The sequence below is a fragment of the Buteo buteo genome, chromosome 9 (assembly GCF_964188355.1).
Source record: "Buteo buteo chromosome 9, bButBut1.hap1.1, whole genome shotgun sequence".
Lineage (NCBI taxonomy): Eukaryota > Metazoa > Chordata > Aves > Accipitriformes > Accipitridae > Buteo > Buteo buteo.
The window spans coordinates 42,742,123-42,763,139 of record NC_134179.1 but is presented as its reverse complement, the minus strand read 5'-3'; the positions used below and the strand labels follow the sequence as shown (position 1 = coordinate 42,763,139).

The 21,017-nt window shown below is 43.2% G+C and overlaps 1 protein-coding gene across 1 annotated transcript in view; it reads right to left on the bottom strand.

Moving 5' to 3' along the window:
- The window catches only part of TANC2 (tetratricopeptide repeat, ankyrin repeat and coiled-coil containing 2), a 255,436-nt gene that overhangs the window by 29,927 nt on the left and 204,492 nt on the right, over nt 1–21,017 (bottom strand). The window contains exons 15-18 of the mRNA XM_075036249.1: nt 19,828–20,435; nt 5,827–5,935; nt 1,358–1,480; nt 371–607 (exon numbers count right to left, since the gene is read on the bottom strand). Of these exons, the coding sequence (XP_074892350.1) occupies nt 371–607; nt 1,358–1,480; nt 5,827–5,935; nt 19,828–20,435 (1,077 nt within the window). The remainder of the gene's footprint in view (nt 1–370; nt 608–1,357; nt 1,481–5,826; nt 5,936–19,827; nt 20,436–21,017) is intronic.

Below are 21,017 nucleotides of genomic sequence, written 5' to 3'. Positions count from 1 at the left end.
GAGATATTTAAAGAATGCTCCGTGCTGCAAAAGCAACGTTGCCATTTTAACCTCGCGAGGTTCAAGGACTTCTCCAGAACGTCCTTCAGCAGGCCATCGGTGCAGTGTGATTAGGCAGTTCCTACCTCAGACTGAATTCCAGAATGCTAATTACAGACTCTCAGGAGTTACTTAGGTTCGGTGTCAACAGAAGATTTTCAAAGCCACTGCATTTCAGCAGAAAAGACAACCCTCCACAGCAGCATCCTGGCTTCGTCTGCTGGAGGATATTCTTTAGCAAGCAATACGTATCCTGCCTGCAAGTTGTGCCCTGCCTTGCATAAACACGGAATAGTTTAAATAGGCTTTTAGAGGAATGTGGTCACTTTACCTTGGCCCGTTTCTTGCACAACAGCACAACGATACTTAGAAATCCCGCAGCAGCCGCATAGCCAAGGGGGGTGAGGCCACTTTCCGAAGCGGCATCTACATTGGCCCCAAACTCCAGGAGCAAAGCCACCATCTCCGTGTAACCCAGGTGAGATTGGACACACAAAATAGGGGCGTTGTTCAGAACTTCGGTCCGATAATTCACATTTGCACCTCCTAAAATCAGCAACCGACTGACCTGCACAGGGAAAGAAGAGGTCCTGTTAGGTGAGTCTTATGGAGAGACTTTAGTTTATGTTCAGAGCAACAAAAGAGTTTATACCAGGGCCCTCTGCATGCTTCCAAGCAAATAGTGAAGGACATAAAATGCCCCATAAAAACACTTGCCAAATATATGGTCCCATTTTAGGCATTTTTGCCTGTACGGGAAGGAGCTGGAGCAAACATCCATCCAGATGAAGGACAATCTGAAATCTGTATCACTGTCTGAAATCCTTTCTGCTGTAGAGATAAGTCACTTAAGCTAACACATTCATCCTTACCAAAGCAAATGGGCATGAAGTGCCTGAACTAGCATGTGAGCATGTTTGGCGTCACCTCCCAGTTAGTGCCTGTCTAAGCCAGAGCCCTTTACGGGGCTGTCAAATTTCAACACCAGTTGTCGCATCCCACACCTTTGGGGAGGAAAAATGCAAGCGAACCATTTGGTGCGGGTGCAAATTCACTCTTCACTCTCTGCAATTAAAAGGAGATCTCTGGTCAATGTAGAAGAGTTGAGAGATCATCCCGGCTGGTAACAAAACCCCAACCGAACTGACGGCGACTCCCCAGCTCAAGATGAACGCCCCGCAAGCTGCTCAGCACTGCCTGGGTAGGACCAGTGCCACGGGCAGCAGCTCCAGCGAACGCTCTACGAATGGTACCGCGCATCGCTGGGAGCTTCTCGTGCGAGCTCTGAACCACCCCAGCTCTCCTCCTGCTCCAATACCTTTATGTTTGGGGTGTAGAGATTTCTCAGAGATGCCAAAGCCATTGAAAGACCTTCGGTACTGTACGAGATCCAAAGCCCTTGCAGGATGGAGGAAGATACCCCAACTTTTTTACTCAGCCCCTAAAAAAAGAAAAGATGACTTAGATCCAAGCTTCCAAATATGCTCAGTTACACTGGGCAGATCATCCTGGGTCTTTGGACTTCAAAGTGTTTCAAGACACTAACAGCTATACACAAGATAACATGAAAATTTGCCACATCCGACGTTTGCAGTGAATTATGAAGCTTGTAGGAAATAACTTGCAAAGGTACTGTAGCCATCTCCAAGGTTTAGGAAAGGCAGGATTAAACTGTGAGCAACTTGAATCCATTCAACACCCCCAGAAAATGTCATGGTAAGGAGCACAGCTTCTTTTTTAATGAAGTACACATTATTTTGGCAGAACTGATTAACAAAGTTTCCTTATTATTCACACTGTTAAACTAGATGACAATATCTGCTCACAAGAAGATAAATTAAGGAGGTCTCAACCACAGCCTAGAACAGTGTTCCCATATCTCATCCCAGACTGTCTCCAACCTTTCCGGCTGGTGTCCTGATCAGGCTATACATAATACGTAGAAGGTCTGACATCTTTTTCCAGCAACACTAATTGGCAGAGCACAGAACTGTTAAGCAAGTTTCCCCCCCTTCTACTGAAGGAGCAACAACTGCTCTGTAGCCAACACGTGGGAGCAAATGGCTGGATCGAAGAGAGAGGAACGGGTTTGCAACTCCAGCACCAAGCTTTGCTGTGTGTTGTGCTCCGCTGTGTGATGCGGGTATGCCCTATATGTTGCTGTTCTGCTATCGATTTACCATTAAAGTCTGCTGTTTCCATGGAAACCGTACAGACATCTTTAATTCTGTTTTGATATGCAAACCCTGATTTCTACTTCCTCGCATGCCGTGTGGTCATTTCTAACTGCGCAAAGCAGCGGGATCACATTTCAGTTTGTGAGTCTTTTGTATGACACACTGACACGGACGGTGTAGAGTGGTGGGAAGAAAACCAGCAGCAAAAAGTGGGATTTATTTCCTCTAAAGGAAGATGTGCAGGAATCATCAGCCGAGCCTGCTGCTGGACTCAGCTGCAGACCTCTAATACCTACGTGTGAAAGAGATTCTGAAGCATCGCACCAGCCATCAACAGATTTGTCACTTGAAACGGTTTTACCATAAAAAGAAGCAACAGATTAGACAAGCTCTTATAAATAACAACTCCATGCGCTTGTTTCCTTCAAAATTCAGGGAGCTAAATAGAGAAAAATATTTGCTTGTGTTAAGAGGCAGAAAAGAGCTCAGGAATTTTGGCCACCATTAAACGTTGCTTTTGAAATGACACAATACAGGACATTAGAGGTCAATATTAAATTTCAGTGAACTCAGTACTGTGTAATTGGACAAATAGAAAACAATTTTATAATCAATGCTTAAAATAATTTTAAAATAGCTATAATACTATCAAACCCATAAATAAGCTGTTTGAGTCACCATCAGGACCAAGGGAAAGAGTATGTATTTTCAGAATAGCCATCTGAAGATAATCACATATGCTATAAAAATCTTAACTGATGTATTAGAACATACATACTTAGATATTAGTGCAAGACATAAAAGACGACATTTATCCTTTAAAGAATAAAAACATTGAACACCATTATCATTCAGTTGCTGAAACAAAACCACACTATTTCTCATTTTACAGATTGTATCTCCCTTTTTGGTTCCCCTTTTCTACCCAGAACTGTAGAGCAGGTTGAATCCTTCAGCAAAACCAAACCCCAACTTGATAGAACATCAAACCAAAATACCATCAGTGTTTTCCACTTTGCTAGGACCATCTGACACACAACCAAGGCATGGCCTGACCATGCATGTTTCATTTGAGTAACTCTGCCAACCCCACACAACCCCAGTTTTCAAACAGGGTTGCCTTTTTTGTCCTGCAGTCCTGTATGCAGCTGTCAGCATCCTTAATTTCTAACTCATCGCTTCCTCTGCTATTTGGCCATTGGCACCTTCAGCACAAGTTCTTTATAAGGCTGTTTTTCAAGGAATATCAGACACCTTTACATACCTGTAGCTGTCAAAGCAAGTGTTTCTGCCTGTAATTGTCATTACATTCTCAATCTGGGGATGAGGAACACCCTTTTCTGGATTACTGACATTTTAGCTAACTAATTTAAGATGAAATTAAAGACTTCTCTTTGGTTGATTTGCAAAACACACATCACCCCGAAGTTTGGGTCTTCTTGTATCATTACTGCACATTTTTCTTCTTGCCCTTTCATTCCATGCCAGGCTTTCCAAGCTGGGTTTCCATATGCTCCTGTTAAGACTGGTAATGCTTTAAGATACTAAAACATTTGTACTTTTTTTTTCCCCAAACTGTTTGAGGATGTCTGTGTTTAAAAAGAGAAAACCAGCCGATCTCGGCTATCAAGTGAAGAAGGGAGTGTGAAAGCTTCTTACCACCTGTGGGTCAGGTCATCACCTTGTACCTGTGCATCACTTATCCAAGTATCCCGTCATTACCTTGCACAAGGTACCAGTGGACTTGAACTGCTAGGAATTGGGGAAGGACAAGTAAGTTTTCTGCACTGTTTAATCAAAGTCTGTGTACTCAGCTCTCAGTACTCCCTGGCTGGATTAAATGCTTCAGCCCTGTTCTAATCCTCTCCTGGCTTCATGATGGGTAAATAAAATAGAATTACAAAGGCATCAGGCCTCCATAAATACCTTCAAAATTAGGATCTTTGTGTCTGTGGAAAGCTGCTGCTATAACATGATAACTTCAGGAAAAACACACTGAATTGATGACCTGACACGCTCCCTACTTGGCAGAAAATCCATGCCATACTGGTAACTGCTTCAGCAAAAGATCAGACAGAATGAAAAGCCTGAATGGAAAAAAATGCTCGTTCAGAAGCAAATACAGTCAGTAACAACAGGAAAAGGAGCCTGTGTACGTACTCTTGGAAATATTTTCTTTAAAGAATGCTTGAGATCTTAAATACGGTCTGCAATATTCCAGCTCAATGCCTCCTTCAAAAACTCATGCAGCTATTGTTTCACTCAGTAAACACTCACAAATCCTCAGTAAACACTTGTTTAAAAAAAGGAATAAAAATAAACCTATTCAAGGAAAAGCGAAAGACTAAGTTTTACAGTGTTTCTAATCCAGCTAATCCAAACCCTTTCAAAACTTCATAGTACTTCTAAATAACATACTGTTATGCTTATCTGTCACTGAGACATACTATTCTTGCTGCAGTGTTGCAAAACCAAGGATTTTACCGAGTGATTAGAAACAGAAGGCTACACTGACATTTTTCATATGCTAATTGGCATTTTCTACTATTGTAAATATTGCTCAATTAAATCTGGAATCTACAGGCAACTTGTCCACTTAACGAAAACTGTCATTTGTTTAGAGCCTGAAACCCTGTTATTTGTTTCTACTGTGGAAGTGTGAAACGAAGAAGATTTGGAACCAGATTTAGATGTAAATGGCAGCTGAATAGTAAACTCACGGCAGAATTTGGCCTTGAGAACATAACTCAAAATTTGAAAATTATACACCGATCGGGTAATGCGCCAATCTGGGGTTCTTCCCTTTGGCTCCAGCCATCACCTTCCCAAATGAGCAGACTTTGCTGCTACACCTGATGGTGAATTCAGCACAGGGAACTCAATAAATACAACAGGACTAACACAAGACACAAACTATCTATTTGCTCTAGAAATACAGGAGTGCAGAAGTTCTTAAGTCTATAAAATCATATATAGACCAGATAAAAGTACGGCCTCATTTTTACCATTGTTAAGCACCCACAGATCCTAATAGTTTTAAGAAATTCTGTATTTCCTGTGACCTTACAAACCCAGCCTCTCATTTCCATCTTCTGGTATAAGGGCCAGCAGGCACAACAATGAGACTTAGTTTATGGGTCATATTGATGCTCACATCCAAGTTTGCCTTTCAATAACCCAGGCCTTAAATGTCTGCGTGAAGAGTAAAAACGACCGACCATCAGCTTTTAATGACGATCTAACCTTCCCTTTTACAACCTAAATTTTGGGTTGGATTCTTCAAAACCACTCCTTTTAAAAGATTTATTTTTTCTAGATGTTGTTACAGGAACTCATCTTACAAGGGAAGAAACCTCTTACGGTAGAAGAGTAATTTTAGGGAAGGAGGCTATCTGCTGAATTTACAGTCTGAAGGACAGTTTAATTTCAAGGATTTCTTATATACCACTGCCAATTTTCTAAAGCTCACTTCTACACGTTTCAGCAGCCTGAAGCAATCACACTTCTTCCAGCAACCCTAAAACAAGAAGAGACTGAATGCTGCCAGTGTTGGCAGATTTTACACAGTGGGGATGAGGTTGGCGTAAGTCTTCATTTTAATTTTTGTTACCTTAAAAATATGTGCTTTGAGAATGTGATGTCCCAGTTCAATAGTTTGCTGTCGATTTAGTTTTCCTTCTTGACGGGAAAACCAGAAGGCAAGTAATGTGTGGCCACTCCTAAAATCAGAAGAAAGAGTATGTTAGGATTTGCTTGTGACACCAACAAAACAACTTTTGACAATTTTTGCTCCTGCTAAGCCTTCAACCTTGTCCAGCTTTGGGAAACAGACCTGGACTAATTCTCACTTGTAAACCACCAACTAATTGCATCCTTTATTATTGGTGATCACTGATAGCTCAAAAACCCCAAACACTGGAGGACAGCAAGAATAAAACAATGTATTTTCTATGAGCAGATGTAAATTTGGAAACACCAGAGGTACAATTTCATGAAAGCTGAAGTGCTACTTTTATAATCATTTTGCAGAAGAGAACTGTACTTGGAAAGCATGCCACCAATCCTGAAGTCATTAGAAAATGACGTATTTACAATACCCACACTTTGGGGGCGGAAAAAAAGTCCTTTAAATGACAACTACATTCCCCATTCTGTGACATGTCCTGCAAAGTGAAGCAACTTTATTTCCTTGTAAAACTCCTTCTAAACACATTCTCCAGCTTTTCCAGTAATGAAGGTGCTTCTGGCAACGACCTACCAGGTTGACAACCAAAGCAAATTAACTGAGCTACACAGAGCCCTGTTTAAGGCAAAACATAATAAAAGAGCTAGTAACTTTCTTCGCTAATAGTGATTTTTACTGACATTTTTAAACATACAAACTTCCAGCTTATAACACCAAAGGTTCAACGTGGCCGAGTCTTCTCAAAGACGCGAGAAGCCGATTCTCCGCGCACGCACAAAACATGCGAGGTGCAAAACGGTGAAGTATTGCAAACCAGTTCTGGATGAGATCGGCAAATACCTGCCCCACTGGGCACGCGTGGATGCGACAGCAGGGACCCAGCAGGCAGGGGAGGAGGCCACCGAGGCTCCATGCTTGGACCTCAGCGGTCCGGGGACTTGCAGTCGTCTTGGTTTTGCCAACAAATTAATATTTTTCTTTAAGCCCCTAGGTACTCCCAAGGGAGTCCTTTTTACCCGCTTTGTGTCTGGAACTAAATAAAAATGTCACTACATATAAAAGCAATCAAACCTCTTCCAGCCAAAGAAAATAAAATATGATATCAACTGTGGCTTTAAAAGGGCTTCTAAGGACAGGGAATGTTGTTAGCTCATCGCTATTTGGTAAAGCAGAAAAGCGCTTCAGCGTGGCCGAACAGCAAGTAAATATTACAGAAGACAGAAGTTTTCACGACGGTGGGGATTTACCAGCACATCTCCATCCAGGAATAATGATTATCCCTGTCTCAAAATAAACTCGGAATAAAAGTGAAAGGCTTGTAATGCCACGGCCAGGTGTTTGGCAAGGTCTCCCCCGTGCCCTGCCAATGAACCTCCTTTTGGACCGATAATACACGGATGCATTTGAGCGGAGCCCGATGACGCTTTGCCAGACCTCGTGGTACTGGTAGGATGTGGAGATGTGCCCGCTGGACGAGCGGGATGGAAAACAAAATGTCTTTTTCTTACGAGGCAGGACTTGATTCCCAGGTCTTGATAGGTGAAAGAGCACCGCATCCCATTTACATGTAATAAAATAAACTCTTTCACTGGTGAGTAATTCTGTTGCACCTCTCCAAAATGCAATTAAATTTATAGAAGCACCATCAACTCAAATAATAAACTGTTGTCTGAAATCCTTTTATTGACTGATAGTACCCTTCGCTCTTAGGGTAACTTGAGCTTAAAAAGAAACTGAAGAAAACCTCTTTTTTTGCATGCTTTGCCTGTCAAGCTCCTCTCCACACCCTGGCCTGGCACATGGCGAGATGCCCACATCGGGAACCCACAGCTCCACGCTTCCCATCACTGGAGAAGGAGAAACTCCTCCAGATGGTGCCTCTGCCCTCAAGATGTAGCTTAGATGCCTCAGCCGAGTGCTTAAAATTAGGCAGGATGCCTTTGTGCACAGGGCAGTGCCCCTGATTTCCACGCATCCGTGCTGTGAGAATTCTCCATACAGCACCAACAGAAGGGACAAAATGTAAAAAGCTGGGAAAACAGAAGGGCCCTGGAAGTGGTTGTAGCACCTTAAGTTATCTACAGCTTGTTGCCTTGCCTTCCTTTCGCTCTTCCCCTCTTTGCTCCCCATCTTTGGAGCAGGAGGAGAACATCAGGTCACAGCCTTTTAAAGGAGACAGACAAATGCATCTGCTCATTATACTGATTAACCTCCAGGAATGCCTGTGGAAAGGAGAAACAGATCAGAAGGAAACAAGTGACTATGCAACACAGCTTGAGTGTTGCTAGATACAGCTGCAAGTCAAGGAGCGCAGCAATTGCTAGATTTTATCCGTCCCCGTTCAGCCAGATTATGAAAACCTATAATCACCCTAATACACTCAATGCATCTCAATAGCTCATCAGATTCACAATGCTGCGCTTACTGTTTGGAGAAGAGCCAATGCATTTACCTCCACTAAAAGGCTGGTGGTGCAAGTTCATTCAGAGCCATCGGCTCATTTCCCTTCTGGGGAGAGTCATCAGGCTGGCGATCACGAACCGCGGCTTTCTGCTCCAGATCCGAGCGTGGCTGCACAAAGGGACCCCGCCGCCACCCCTCTCGACCTCTATTTTTCACATCACAGAAGAGGAAATAATACCAGTTGTTTGCTTGTTAAAGGAAAACTCTTCGAAAATGTCTGGGAAGGCTCTGAACGGGGCTGTAACTATATTAATCCTAAGCAATGAATTGAAGATCCAGAAACTTCTAACGTGCTTTTTCTTCGCAGCGAGAGATGAAGTGCAGCTCCTGACTGACACACGAGCCCAGTTCCTAAATTGCTTTTCAGCTGCAGCCGGTAGGGTATTTACCTAAATTTAATTATATGCATGACTTTGGCTGTTATGAATAAGGCATGTATGAACTATTCCAGAATAAAGTACAGTATTCATGAGTAATACATTACCTCTGCAATGCTTCCCAGACCTTGGCTTTGGGCTTGTTGATAAATACTTGCAGTCACTTGTTCTGTCAACGTTAATTGCATGCTAAACCAGACTCCAACAGCACAGGCTTCTTTACTTTTTTCTCTTTTCTTTTTTTTTCTTTAATACAGCAGAGGATGGCAGTAATGATTTCTACATCAAGGAGCTCAGTGAAATGATTTGCTTTGAATTTCACCACTGCAGAGTTTATCATGAGAGATTTTTCTATTTTTAATGTAAGATTTCTTTTTGTGAAAAATTAACAGCACTGCCAGCCTAGCTCTGGCAGCCTTTGTCTGCTCTTGCAGGCTGCCTGTGTCGGCTCCTGTAACGGCCAGGGGTGCCTGCGTGGATGTGCACATACATGTATATATATAAAGACATAAAGATAAGTCTTCATCCTTCCAAGCCCCTGCATAGCATGAACCGGTGCACACATATAGCAGCTATAAGGAAGGCTAATGTAAGCAAAGGCTATAGATGGGCACAAAAGGGGAGATGCTGGATTCAGCAAAGCGGTCCCTACACATCTGCTCCCTTACTCATCCAAAGCTGAGGCACATACAGCTGTGGGGGCAGAGCAAGGCGATGCAGGGTGTTGGGGAGTTGGTACCTCAAGCACATCCCTCCTCATGCCCCCGTCCCTCGTGCCACAGATGGCAGGGGACAAGGTGACAGTAATAAAACACCAGCGTGGCCAAAGAGCTGTGATGGAGCATAGGGAAACACATAAGAAAATACTGGAAGCTCCTGATCTGTGCTTCATCTCTACTACCCTATCCCTCAGGCAAAGTAAAAGAGATTTAAAAGGGTGTAAAATTATGCTAGTGTTAAGGTATTGCACTACTGGAGTAAAGGACAGGCAAAAATTTAAGTGAGAATCGGTCCTGTTTACATCTGAACCTACCAAACTCCAAACTCCCTGACTGACACCCACATGTCCCTTCTTCCAGCTAATCCCATGAAACCATTCCAAAATCCAGAGATTTGACAATGTCCCCAGTGAATCTGGTCTTCCAAGAGACGTGTATTCATATTTTATTCAGCTCTGCAGAGTTCCATTTTATAACTTCGGCACAGAGAATAACGTCTGTTCTGACAAAGCCTGGAGCCTCCTTTGCTTTCAGAAGGATGTCTGTCCAGACTGCAGAAAGGCCAAGCTCAGCTCAAGTAAGCTCCTCTTGCAAGATCGTTTAATCACCAAAATTGATTTATTGATTTTTGGAACATAGTTTCCCTCTGATGTTATAATTGCGAATTAACTTGGAAGGAATTAACATTATACAAGAAAATTCAAACAAAACAGGGAATGCTCTTAAGCATGCGATATTCTTTCCTACAGAATTAAACACTGGTTTAATTTGCTGAGCTAACTGGGACAGTCAAGTTCAAAGGCAAGAGAAATCTTTCCATCCCTCGGGTCAGATCTCACTGCAGCAAGACAAGCTATGGACTATCTGATCAAAACCCATCACCCTGCCTAGAAGTAACTGAGGACACAGCAGCGCTGTGCTACCAGTTCTAGCTGCTTTAGGGAACTGCAGAGACACTTCCCAGTGAGTGGGACAAGAAACCTACGGCAGCATCGTTGCTGCTTGCTTTCTTCACCCAGCAGATGTCTTGTTTGCACTGACCCACTCATACTGTAATCACGACTGTTCATTACACTGAGGAACACCTAATGGCCTCAACCACAAACTAGAAATCCATCATTCTGGGTATGAAACATGAGATTTCCAGACTAAAAGGAGCTATACATGATTATCTAAGCTTACTTTTTTATAGTAGAGATCATAAAGCTCAATCTATACATCAACAGACGCATGGGTTAGACTGGCACACCAAGTCCGGTCCAGATAAGGCTCAACCCCTGCGTCAATAGGTGCACGAGCCGTACCCTTGCATACCAAGTCCAGCACTCTGGTTTCGCTGCAGCAGGTCTCTTAGAAAGACATCTGATCATAATTTAGTATTTCAACCACGATGTTATTGCCACCAAGCAGAAGTGCTAGACTGACTGTTTCTGGTTTACAGGAGACAAAGCATTGCACAAAAAATCCATACCCAGTCATCATCCTAACTCTTAGTGCTTTGTTATCCTTCTCCACAGCCTTGCGTAATCTATGCAGTAAAAGCAGCAAAACTGCGATTTCTGTAAAGGAGAGCTGAAGAATCACACAAACCACTCACTGAGCATTTGAAAAGCAGAAATGGAATCACTTAACGGCATCTGGCTTATCCTTAACAACAATTTTAATTTAAGTAACAGCATCTTGGTGATGGAGGACTTTAAAGTTTCTGACATCTCGTAAAATCAATAGGCTCACTGGATGTTTCTGCCTTGCCAGGGCGTGACTGAACACCAGTAAAACCAATACCATCCGCACAGCTACCATCCTGTTCGCATCTAGAGGGATGTGAACAAGCCTCAAGAGCTCAGGAGCCTCAAGAAACCCAAGCTCCAAATGCAGCCAGTGCTGCCTTGCCCCACGTCCTCGGCCCCAGGCAGGCAGGGGAGACTGATTGCGTGTGCGTGAGATGCAGCCGGAAGAGGAACAAACAGTAGTTAACAAGATCTGCAGCATTAAGAGATGCTTTCGAGCATTTGTGCTTAATGACTCCTAATTTTGAATGAGCTGGAAAGCTCCTTACCCCTCTGACATGGTATTAACAGCATCCACAGCTGTATCATTCAGGTAGAAAGTTGATTCAAGTAACTTTCAGAGATGTAATAGCAATGACCTCACTGATGCAGCTCAGCTATAACAGACTATGCTGCAGACCTGCTCGCAATACCGGTTTCATTTTTATTTCTCAAGGCTTTCTATTAAAGATTCCATAGGTACTAACCGTGCTGCACCCATATTTTATCAAGGGTGGGGAGTGCACGTCTCAGATTATGTTACATCCTTGGCTACCATAGAGAATGAGTTTGTCTGTAGTTTATCCGGGATAACAGAGCTGCATCCGTGTCAGGAGCTGATCCTGGAGAACCTCTACCCTACATGAATCAACGGCAGTCAGGCGTCGGGAACTGCCAAGAGAAGCAGCAAAGAGGAAAACCAGACAACTCTGATGGCACCCTTCAGATTTAAGGTAACAAAAGATACTTACAATGATTTAAAAATACAGAACAAAAAAGGAGGGATAAAGTACTGAAAAAAGCATTTCCAACTGCTTACAGGCCCTGACTTAATGAGATTTAAAAAAACAGATCCAGAAAGTAAAGATGCAATTCCCTTGTCTCTGTTCAGTTCACAAGGCTTTTCAGAAAATCTGCTGGTTGCCAGGAACAGATTACTTTATATTCAGAGAAAAGCGGTGTTGTCCAAGAGCAGTGTGAAAAAACTGCTGGCATATTTAATAAATATGTTGGATGGGTAAAATGAATAACATCATCTTTCAGTAAGCTCTCCAGTGGCTACACAGTCAACATACAGGGAAGATCTCAAAAGACCAATGGTGATACACTTTCTGTTCTCATTCGACCTGACTCAATTTAAAATATATGGGGTTACAGAGGAATGGGGAGTGTGATTTGGAAGTGCAGGAGTAAATGACCATGTGAGAAGCAAGATGGAACAAAGTCAGGGCCGCTCTCTCCTGAACTGTTGGAATATAGCTTTGCTCCATAAGTGGGTCTTAAGATTTGAGGAATGAAATAGCAGGAAGAAATTAAGCAACATTTCTTTCTTCAGTCAGCATTGGTACTGCCTCCGATGAACGCCACTTCTTTCTTCTCAGTGGCTCAGTTCCACAGAATGGATTATTGCGTGAGTATTTTCTTCCATTTCGATGTGAAAATGATACAGGATACAGAAGTTTACAGTCCAGAAGAAAAGAAAAAGAAAAGATTTTATGAGGACAGTAACTCAAGACACTAAATATATTCAAAACCCCCTCTGCATCCAAATGCTTAGGTTGCATGTCTAATGAGCCAGTTAAAACAAGCTGCTCTACTGATGTCCTTTATGATGGTAACTATCACATCTGCTCTCCATCTCATCTGTCATGATTTATAATCTGTCTCCCATTTCTCCTCTTCTCTTCCAACTGACACTGCAGCTGCAGCCCTGCCCAAATTTCAGAGGAAAAACCTGCAGCTAAGCCACTTCACTGCTTCGCTAGACACAGAGCCAGTGCATGAAGGAGCTCGAGTTTCCTTCTCTTGCGCGTGAACCTTGTCCTGAACCCTGTCATACACAAACACTGGCTTCTGATGCTCAGAGAAGTCCCCGTTACAGCTGCCCAACTTGCTACCACAGGCTTTAATAATTTATTTTTTAGCTCTGTATTTCTGCATGAGATTAGTTAACATCTAGAGATGTTGGTGATGTGGATACCTGCATAAAGTAAGTTTCCTACCTTCATTTTGTTGAGCTATTGCCCATTCTTTTTACATTTCAAAACGTACTAGGTTACCAGTCATGAAATCAGGAAACTTTATTCTTGAAGTCACATGGGAAGCCTAAACGTTGTATTCTCAGAGTCAGCACTTTGTTAGGTCTCTACTGCTTGGTGAACAGATTGCGTTTGCCCCTCCAATTAACTGGAGAACATTATGATGGATTCATCTTTGTGATTCAAAAATATGGCACTCACTACGGTCTGCTTGAGGAGTAAAATAAAAGTGCAAGAAACATTGTACTGTCATTCTTACGCTACAGGTATAGATGAAGCCCTACCCCAAATCACAGGTTAAGCCACCACTTCTACCATGCTCCACGCTTCTGCCAAAATTAGAGCTGTGGAAATGATCTTAAAACACCAGACCCCGTGGTGATTTGGTAATTAATTATACTAACTCAGCACAGGCCTTGCCCAAGTGCAGACGACCAGACAGCAGGCTGGGCAAGGAAAAAAATTGACCTCATGTATTTCGGTGACCTGTGGCATCCAGCCCACAGCTGGAGATGGCAAAACAACAAATTACAACACATCCCTCCTGGTTCTGTTGACACACCAAGTGCTGGCATGTACCTGTACCTGGGAGCACTCAGAAAAGCCCAGTGTGAGCTACAATACGTGCAGAGCTAGAAGACTGGCACTCTGGAGCCATGAAAAACACATTAAGAGAGGTAATTCCAATGGTAAAGCAATGCTAAATAATAATGGAAGCAGCAGCACTCAGCTCCCTGCTGCACCTTGAGAGCTGAGGCTGCTGCTGACTGCCAACCGCTTGTGAAAATCTGATTATTTCATCTCCATCCTCACTCACAAGGTGCTAGAGGGCACTGCATTATTCTTAATTTTCTACATAAGTATATAAAGGATTCAGATAAATCCTACACCCATTATTTTGCCTCACCTTGAATTCAAATAGTGCCTTGAATTCAAATAGCACCTTTGCTTTGCTGAGTAAAATCCATCCCACATGAATGCAGAGAAAACACTTAAGACATAGCCTGAGTTTTGGCGAACACTTGATCATTTCAGCTAACAATAAAGCAGAGTGTATTTTAAGAGCTTTTCAGAACCTTATAATACAGAAGAGGAAGAAAGTCAACTAATCCATACACCGTAATGACAAAGTGAGCTATGTATGGAGGAGCTAGCTGTGGATAATTTTCAAGAAGCTTATGCATAATGTAAGGACCCATCCTCCATTTGAAGCTGTTTCTTATATCCCTGAATTTTTATAAATATCATTTCCACTGACTTCTTTTCCTCCAAACTTTCTAAATTAATTATCTTTTGACTGAAGATTGTTATTTGTCAGATTAAGCATTCCATCAAAATGAAAAAACCCACCTCATTTTTTCTAATGTATAAGCTCTATCATTTTGCTGGGTAATATATAAAAACATTAATTTTGTGTAGGAAAAGTCTCCACTTGCAGCATGCCTCCCAAGAGAAAAAGGAAAATGCAAAATACCTACACTGTATTGTATTAAAAGACAGCTCTGCTAGAAACCATGGCAACTCGGCGTGTTGGATTAGAGACACGTACTTCTGTTTGGATCGCTGCTGCACGCTAATCCATGCAGGGTGCCTTTATTTGGGGTTTCAGGGACAGGGACAGATTTGGTTCGTGCCATGTGGAAAAGGAGGGAAGAGATGAGCAGATGCCCTCAACCTTCAACAATGGAGCCACCAGTACTTCTCACTGATTTTATTTTTTTTTTTGTCAGTTTCCAGATTATTAGATAGCTTCTAATAAAGTCAATGAGCACGAGCTGCCTGATAAAGTCTTGGTGCACTGAAGAGAACATCTATTGCCGAGTATCGATTCCTCGTGCAGTATTTGCAAGCTTGGGTTTCAGAGCCAGATCAGCCCAGCGGTGCCATCGCTGGACAAGGCACCAACACCCTGATTTTGAGAGATGCCAAATGTCTGCTGGTCTCTCTCCATAGCTGAGCATTCAGCTCTTCTGGAAACCTGGCCACAGACGTTTGGGATTTCAGACTAACACCGCACCTGTAGTATCCATGAGAACAGCTTGGCATCTCCGTGCAGTGGAAACGTCTTGCACAAAGCAAGATATTCCTCCGAAGTTCTCTACCAGGAGACTCTCCATCATCATCACGCAGGTGACTGCTGTCCTCACCACTCTTGCTCTTGTTATGGAAGAAAAAAAGCTGCTGTCCCCATCATATGCTAAATCACAGAGCAAGTGCAGTTAACCAAACATCTGTGCAACAGCAAGGAGCCAGAAGCAGAACAGAGCCTTTATCACGTTCAGGAACAGTTTAATTTCTGCAGACAAAAAGCGTTCTTCGTTATGCTTACTGGCAGACTGGCCTTAATAAAGCCCAGTTTAGCAGAGCTGCTGCTCTGCCTATCCAACACCACAGCTCTGGGTGCAAGAAACACCTTGGGTTGCACTTTCGAAGTTCAGCAACAGGAGCAAGCCTGCACCGAAGGCATCACCTCTGCAGCTTCCCATCTTCTCCAAGTTCCAGCCTGGCACAGGGTATCGGGTATGGGATTCAGCTCATCCAAGTCAACAGCTAAAACAGCCCAGACAAATTGCTTCAAGTATTAAAGGAGATGAGAGCGACTGCTTGAGGAACAGATGCATGGATTGCAAGCATCTAAAATGAGGTGAGATGAAGCCAAGCCAGAGGTGAAGCACTGGAGGTGAAGATCTAAATGCTTCATTTTGCTAAGGTCCCGCAGATGATGGCAAATTCCCTGAGCAGTGCAAAGAGCCTATCTCCACCTTGCTCCAGACTGAGCAGCGACAACAGGGGACGTACTACCTGGATGCACAATGGTGGGTGGCCCAGTGCCACCCTGAGAAGCAAAAGCCCAAAGTAAGACAGTCATATGCATGCAATGGCACAGAGAGTATCTTTTTTCCTTTCTTAGCTTTCCTCCACAAGAACAGAAAATCTGTGAATCTACCCCAAACCCTGTGTATTGGTTAGAAGAGCAGCCTGGACAGAATTCATTTAATCCAGTTTTATTTGTCAATTCTGGAGACACCTCCTGGTGAGCCCGTCACCCTGAGCTCCCTTCATAAATCAACAGGAGGAGATGCTTCCCAGGCACTCTTCATCTGACCTATTTTAGCCTTTTAGCTGATGATGAAATGAATCATTCTTATTTCTCTCCTTTGACCATAAAGCAAGTCTAGACAAGTAACTCAGATGTTGATACTTAAATCTGGATAGAGTAATTTCACTTCTGGGGTCCATATCTGACTACAGCTCTCTTATTGCCTTGCCAGGGCAAATCACTTCACTTCTGTCTCTCTCACAGTCCCTTCATCAGCAGCACAGGGATAAAACATTTTATTAGGGTTGTAAAAGCATGGAAAATAATTGCATGGAAGTTTCTGATTAAGTCTAGGCAGAAAACCGCACAGCATTATAGCAGAATTTAGGTTAAGAAATACAAGCGTAAGAGTGAACGTACAATAATCACCATTTTCTCTGTGCACCAGTCACAAAGGATTGGGTCTTTCCCTAAAATGCTTTATGTTATTTGTCAACTAAGACGCTTGGTTAATAGTGCTACACTGACAGGCTGGAGAAGTCATTACTGCAATGCTGGTTAAACGCTCTGACAAAAGCTTTTTTGCTTCCCTGTTATTAAACAACGGTGGATGCTGGGGGGGTTACCCTGCGGGTGAGCCTGCAGCGATAGCGTTCCCCTTCAATACCAATTAGCCTTTGCTTTGGACAGCAAACGCACGGTGAGCGTTCAAAGAAGAGGGTTAGCATCTCAACAGGCTAACACAAAAACCTGGAGGATGGAGATCTGTTGTTTATCTTAAAAGTGTAGAAAAACGCGATAATTTCTGGACATTGTGTTCCTCCTCTCCTCTCTTTTCCGTACTTCTGAGAACATGGGAACTCACTCTCATTAATGAAACGAGGAAGATTACCCCAGCTGCAGTGCCACGGACACAAGGCCCATTATCCCAATTTCCTTCGTAACATCCTCACACCTGGACACTCTGTCAGGGTAAGTCAATTAAGAGCAGCTTCACAAAACCACATTTCACTTCAAAGCTCTTCTCCTGGGGAAAAAATCAGCCTCAGCAACCTGACTCTTTACGTATCGACATGGCAAGGTCAAAAAGCTTCACATTAACGGCACGTTTCTGCAATGCTGGACGATGAACTCGAGGAGCGGTCTATACAGTTGCCATGTCTTCTCAATTCCCAAGCAAGCAGAAAGAAATCACACTGGCTGTGAACAACCCCGACGCAGGCAAATTTTCATAGGCTACTCCTATGAGCTCCGTCAGTGGCAAGCTGTGCTTCTTTTAGAAGAAATAAAATGAAAAATCATTACTTATCTTAATTGTCGCTAAGGGTTTACCATGCTCTGAGCTCAACGTCTTAATATTAGCTCTTCCCCGAGAGCTGGACAGGAGGATTTTGAGGAGCACAATAGCTGAATCTCAGGGGCTCCTCTCAATTAATCACTGAAATGTATCCTGTTTCATTATCTACCATCAGAGTATAATGTAATTAGTGCGCATTATACATTAGAGATATCTATTAGTCCTCCACTACGTATGGACTCACACTCAAGGCAGTGGGAGCCCGTTATATGCCTTGTAACTTCCTTTTCACCAGCAGCAACGACCTGAGTCGGGTTAGCTCTGGAGGGACTCCCTACTTGCAAAGAGCATGAGTGTTCCCCGTATACTTTAAAGTCACCATTAATTTATCACGTGAAACGGCACATATGGGACGCAAAGTAATGCCTGAAAGTCTCCCGAATGGTCCTGAAGGCAGCGCAACATGTTTGTGAGGTTCATGAGCACCAAACCCAAACCCTGAGCAGAGATTTATCACATTGCTGGTGACTTGTCGAGCGAATACAGGCTGATTTGTGCCTTTGTGCTAAAAATCACACACGGCTCCACGCCTGGTTTCAGTGAAAAAACACCTAAAATGCAGCACGTTTGAGTTTCATTCTGAGTTTGGTATTCTGAGAGCGTCCTTACCCATCGCTGTGAGAATGAAGAGGAGTATTTCTGGACCCAGAGAACCAAAGCTCCCACGTCACCCAGCCGTATGCCTTGCTACCACACGCAGCACACAACACATGCAGGTGCCTTACCCAGCAGGTAAGCATTCTGCACTTTAAATTTATTTTCATGGTAAATAAGGAAAGTAGGGATTTTTCCGAGTTGCTCTCGCTATGGTTCATTATGGCAAGTGCTGTGTGATTAGTGGTAATTGCCGGGCGTGCTGGTTGCCGTCCCCTCGCCCGGCTGACAACAAGCTCTCTTACAGCCAGGCCAGCCAAAACCACAGGGGCCAGACAGAACCAGTAGCGCTGGGTGGGAGTGACTGGGAGGGAGAAAGCTTTCAGCTCCATAGGTGTAAGCACCGCACAGGCATTGCAAAAAGGGTGAAAAAGCATTACGCAGTGAAAAGCACTTAATGACTCCGAGGAAGGCTATTAAATAACTAACATTGATTGATATAAAGACACCTGCTGCTGTGAGATGCTTTACAAAGGGTTTGCTTGATAGGACTATTGTGCAGAACCTACTAAAACAGGGAAGACGTCCATTGGGAGGAGCTATATAGTATTTTTCTGCTGCAGCCTGCTTACCACAAAATTTAAAATGGTAAATTACTCTGACACTGCTAACAGCTACAGCTGCTTTAATCAGCTGGGTGGCTATTTGGTTCCAGCAGATAGCATCATATTTTCTTCAGACTGACCATAGGGTCTGGGAGATGCACTGACATGGCCTTGAATCCGAGTGTTTCCCTGGTTTTTATAATCATATTTCAAGAAATGGGCAGCCCAAATGGAGCAAAGCTTATGGGGATAAACTACTAGAATTATAGTCAGAGCGTCTGTTTCCACTCTTCAGTAGAACCAAAGATAACATTGTTAATAGTGATCATTGGGTTTAGAGAGTATAAATCTAACCATGATTAAATTCTGTTCCCTGTGAGCTAAGCCAGGAACTCAGCTGCTATCGGGACAGAGATTATGTATGCATTTACAGTCCAAAATTGCTAGAGCCTGAGTCTGTTCCTTACTTTGCTTTGAAAAAGACATTTAGTAGGACTATGAGGAACAACGTCAAAGAGAAGCCAACTGCAAAAGATGCATCCACACTCTTCATCTTTCATCTCCTTATCCTCTATTTCACATGGTTTCAATACCTTTGGAGAAAGGAAGGATGATTCCCCTTCTCCAGACTGAGCTGGCAGGAGTAATCTGCCAAAATGCAGACACCCCTGGTGATGCCTGTACGGGAGCTAGTCAACTTGGGGCCTTCTGAGGAACAGCTGATCTCATTCTGAAGGTGATTACTAGGTTTTCCAGGTCCGTTGTGTACCCAGGGGGGGATTATTTCTTTCCATGAACAACATAAAGACCTAAGGTGACTAGTACAGATGTAGAGATCTACAACGTAGACAGACCAAAGTCAGGTAACAGCATCCATGTGCAACCTTGTAAATGAAGTGATTCAGATTAATAGTACGAGATGAACGCATTTGTAAACTCTGATTTCTCAGAGCGTTTGCTTACCTAGGATCACAAAGAAACTTGGTCTTTTCACCTTCTTCTCTCCAAATAAGCCATTCTCGGAAAGAGGGATGAACAAACATTCGCGTCATATCTCTACGTTTGATAAGAAACATAGAAAGGTTCTCCATCCTCTGCTGAAAGTCATCCCACTCCAAAGTGCCCTCAATGTTACCTGCATTAATGGCCTGAAAAATATGTTCATCTGTTAATGGGTGCAGAGATGCCACTGCCACATTCAAGAGAGGCATAACCCGATCAAAGGAAGACTGTGTTGGGAACTTCATATTGCACTGCAACAGGTAAACTTCTGACAGAGACACTGGGACTACTTTGTAGCTGGAGCTTTTTAGTACTAGGTATCCTTTCTCTATGAGATCAAAAGTGAGTTTTAGGTACAGATAGGACCCTTGGCTCAAGGTCTTGAGGTGAGAACTGAGTTTCCCAAACGTAGTGTTGTCCATTTTGCCGTTAAGCGAGATGTTGTTCTGGATCTCCGAGCTGCTGTGTATCCGATGAAGGATATATGCCTGCAGGTCCTGGTCTATGGCTTCATTCTCTTCCAGTCTATCCAAAAATATTCTGTGGAAGGGCAACAGCTTAATTATTTCCTACAAAGAAAGGAGAAAAAGAAAAAAAAAAAGGTACTCATGCTGGGAGTGTTTATTATTCATTAAGTAAACTCAATTCATGTTACAATAGCACCTTTGAGACTCCTTTAAGACCTCTTCCATCAGGGCAAGCACACAAGATGGCAGTTTGTGCCCTCAGGACCCCAGAACCTCATCTATAATCAAGCAGGTTGCATGTGAAACATGACTGAAATAGAAATTAAGGACACTGTTCCTAATACCGCATCCATGGAAAAGACTAGAAAACTCACAAAGAGCAGTGCCCTTGTTATTCCTACCCCATCCCAACCATGTATCAACATGCCATCTCTTCTGCTACCATGTCTGAGGGAACAGACAACCAGATGACAGATCTGAGGCCAGAAGAAATTTTGCTGAAGCTGAGCCTAAGTATCTCCCCAGGAGCGTGCTCCTGTATAACACAGCTGCTATCAACAGGGAAATGCATGGAAACGTCAGGACAGGTAATAGCAAGTATTTTCCAGCGTAAAGTAAATAGGTTTATCTGCTGCAGGATACTGTGGCCAGAGATTCTCTCATCTGCTGAGCTCACTGATGATG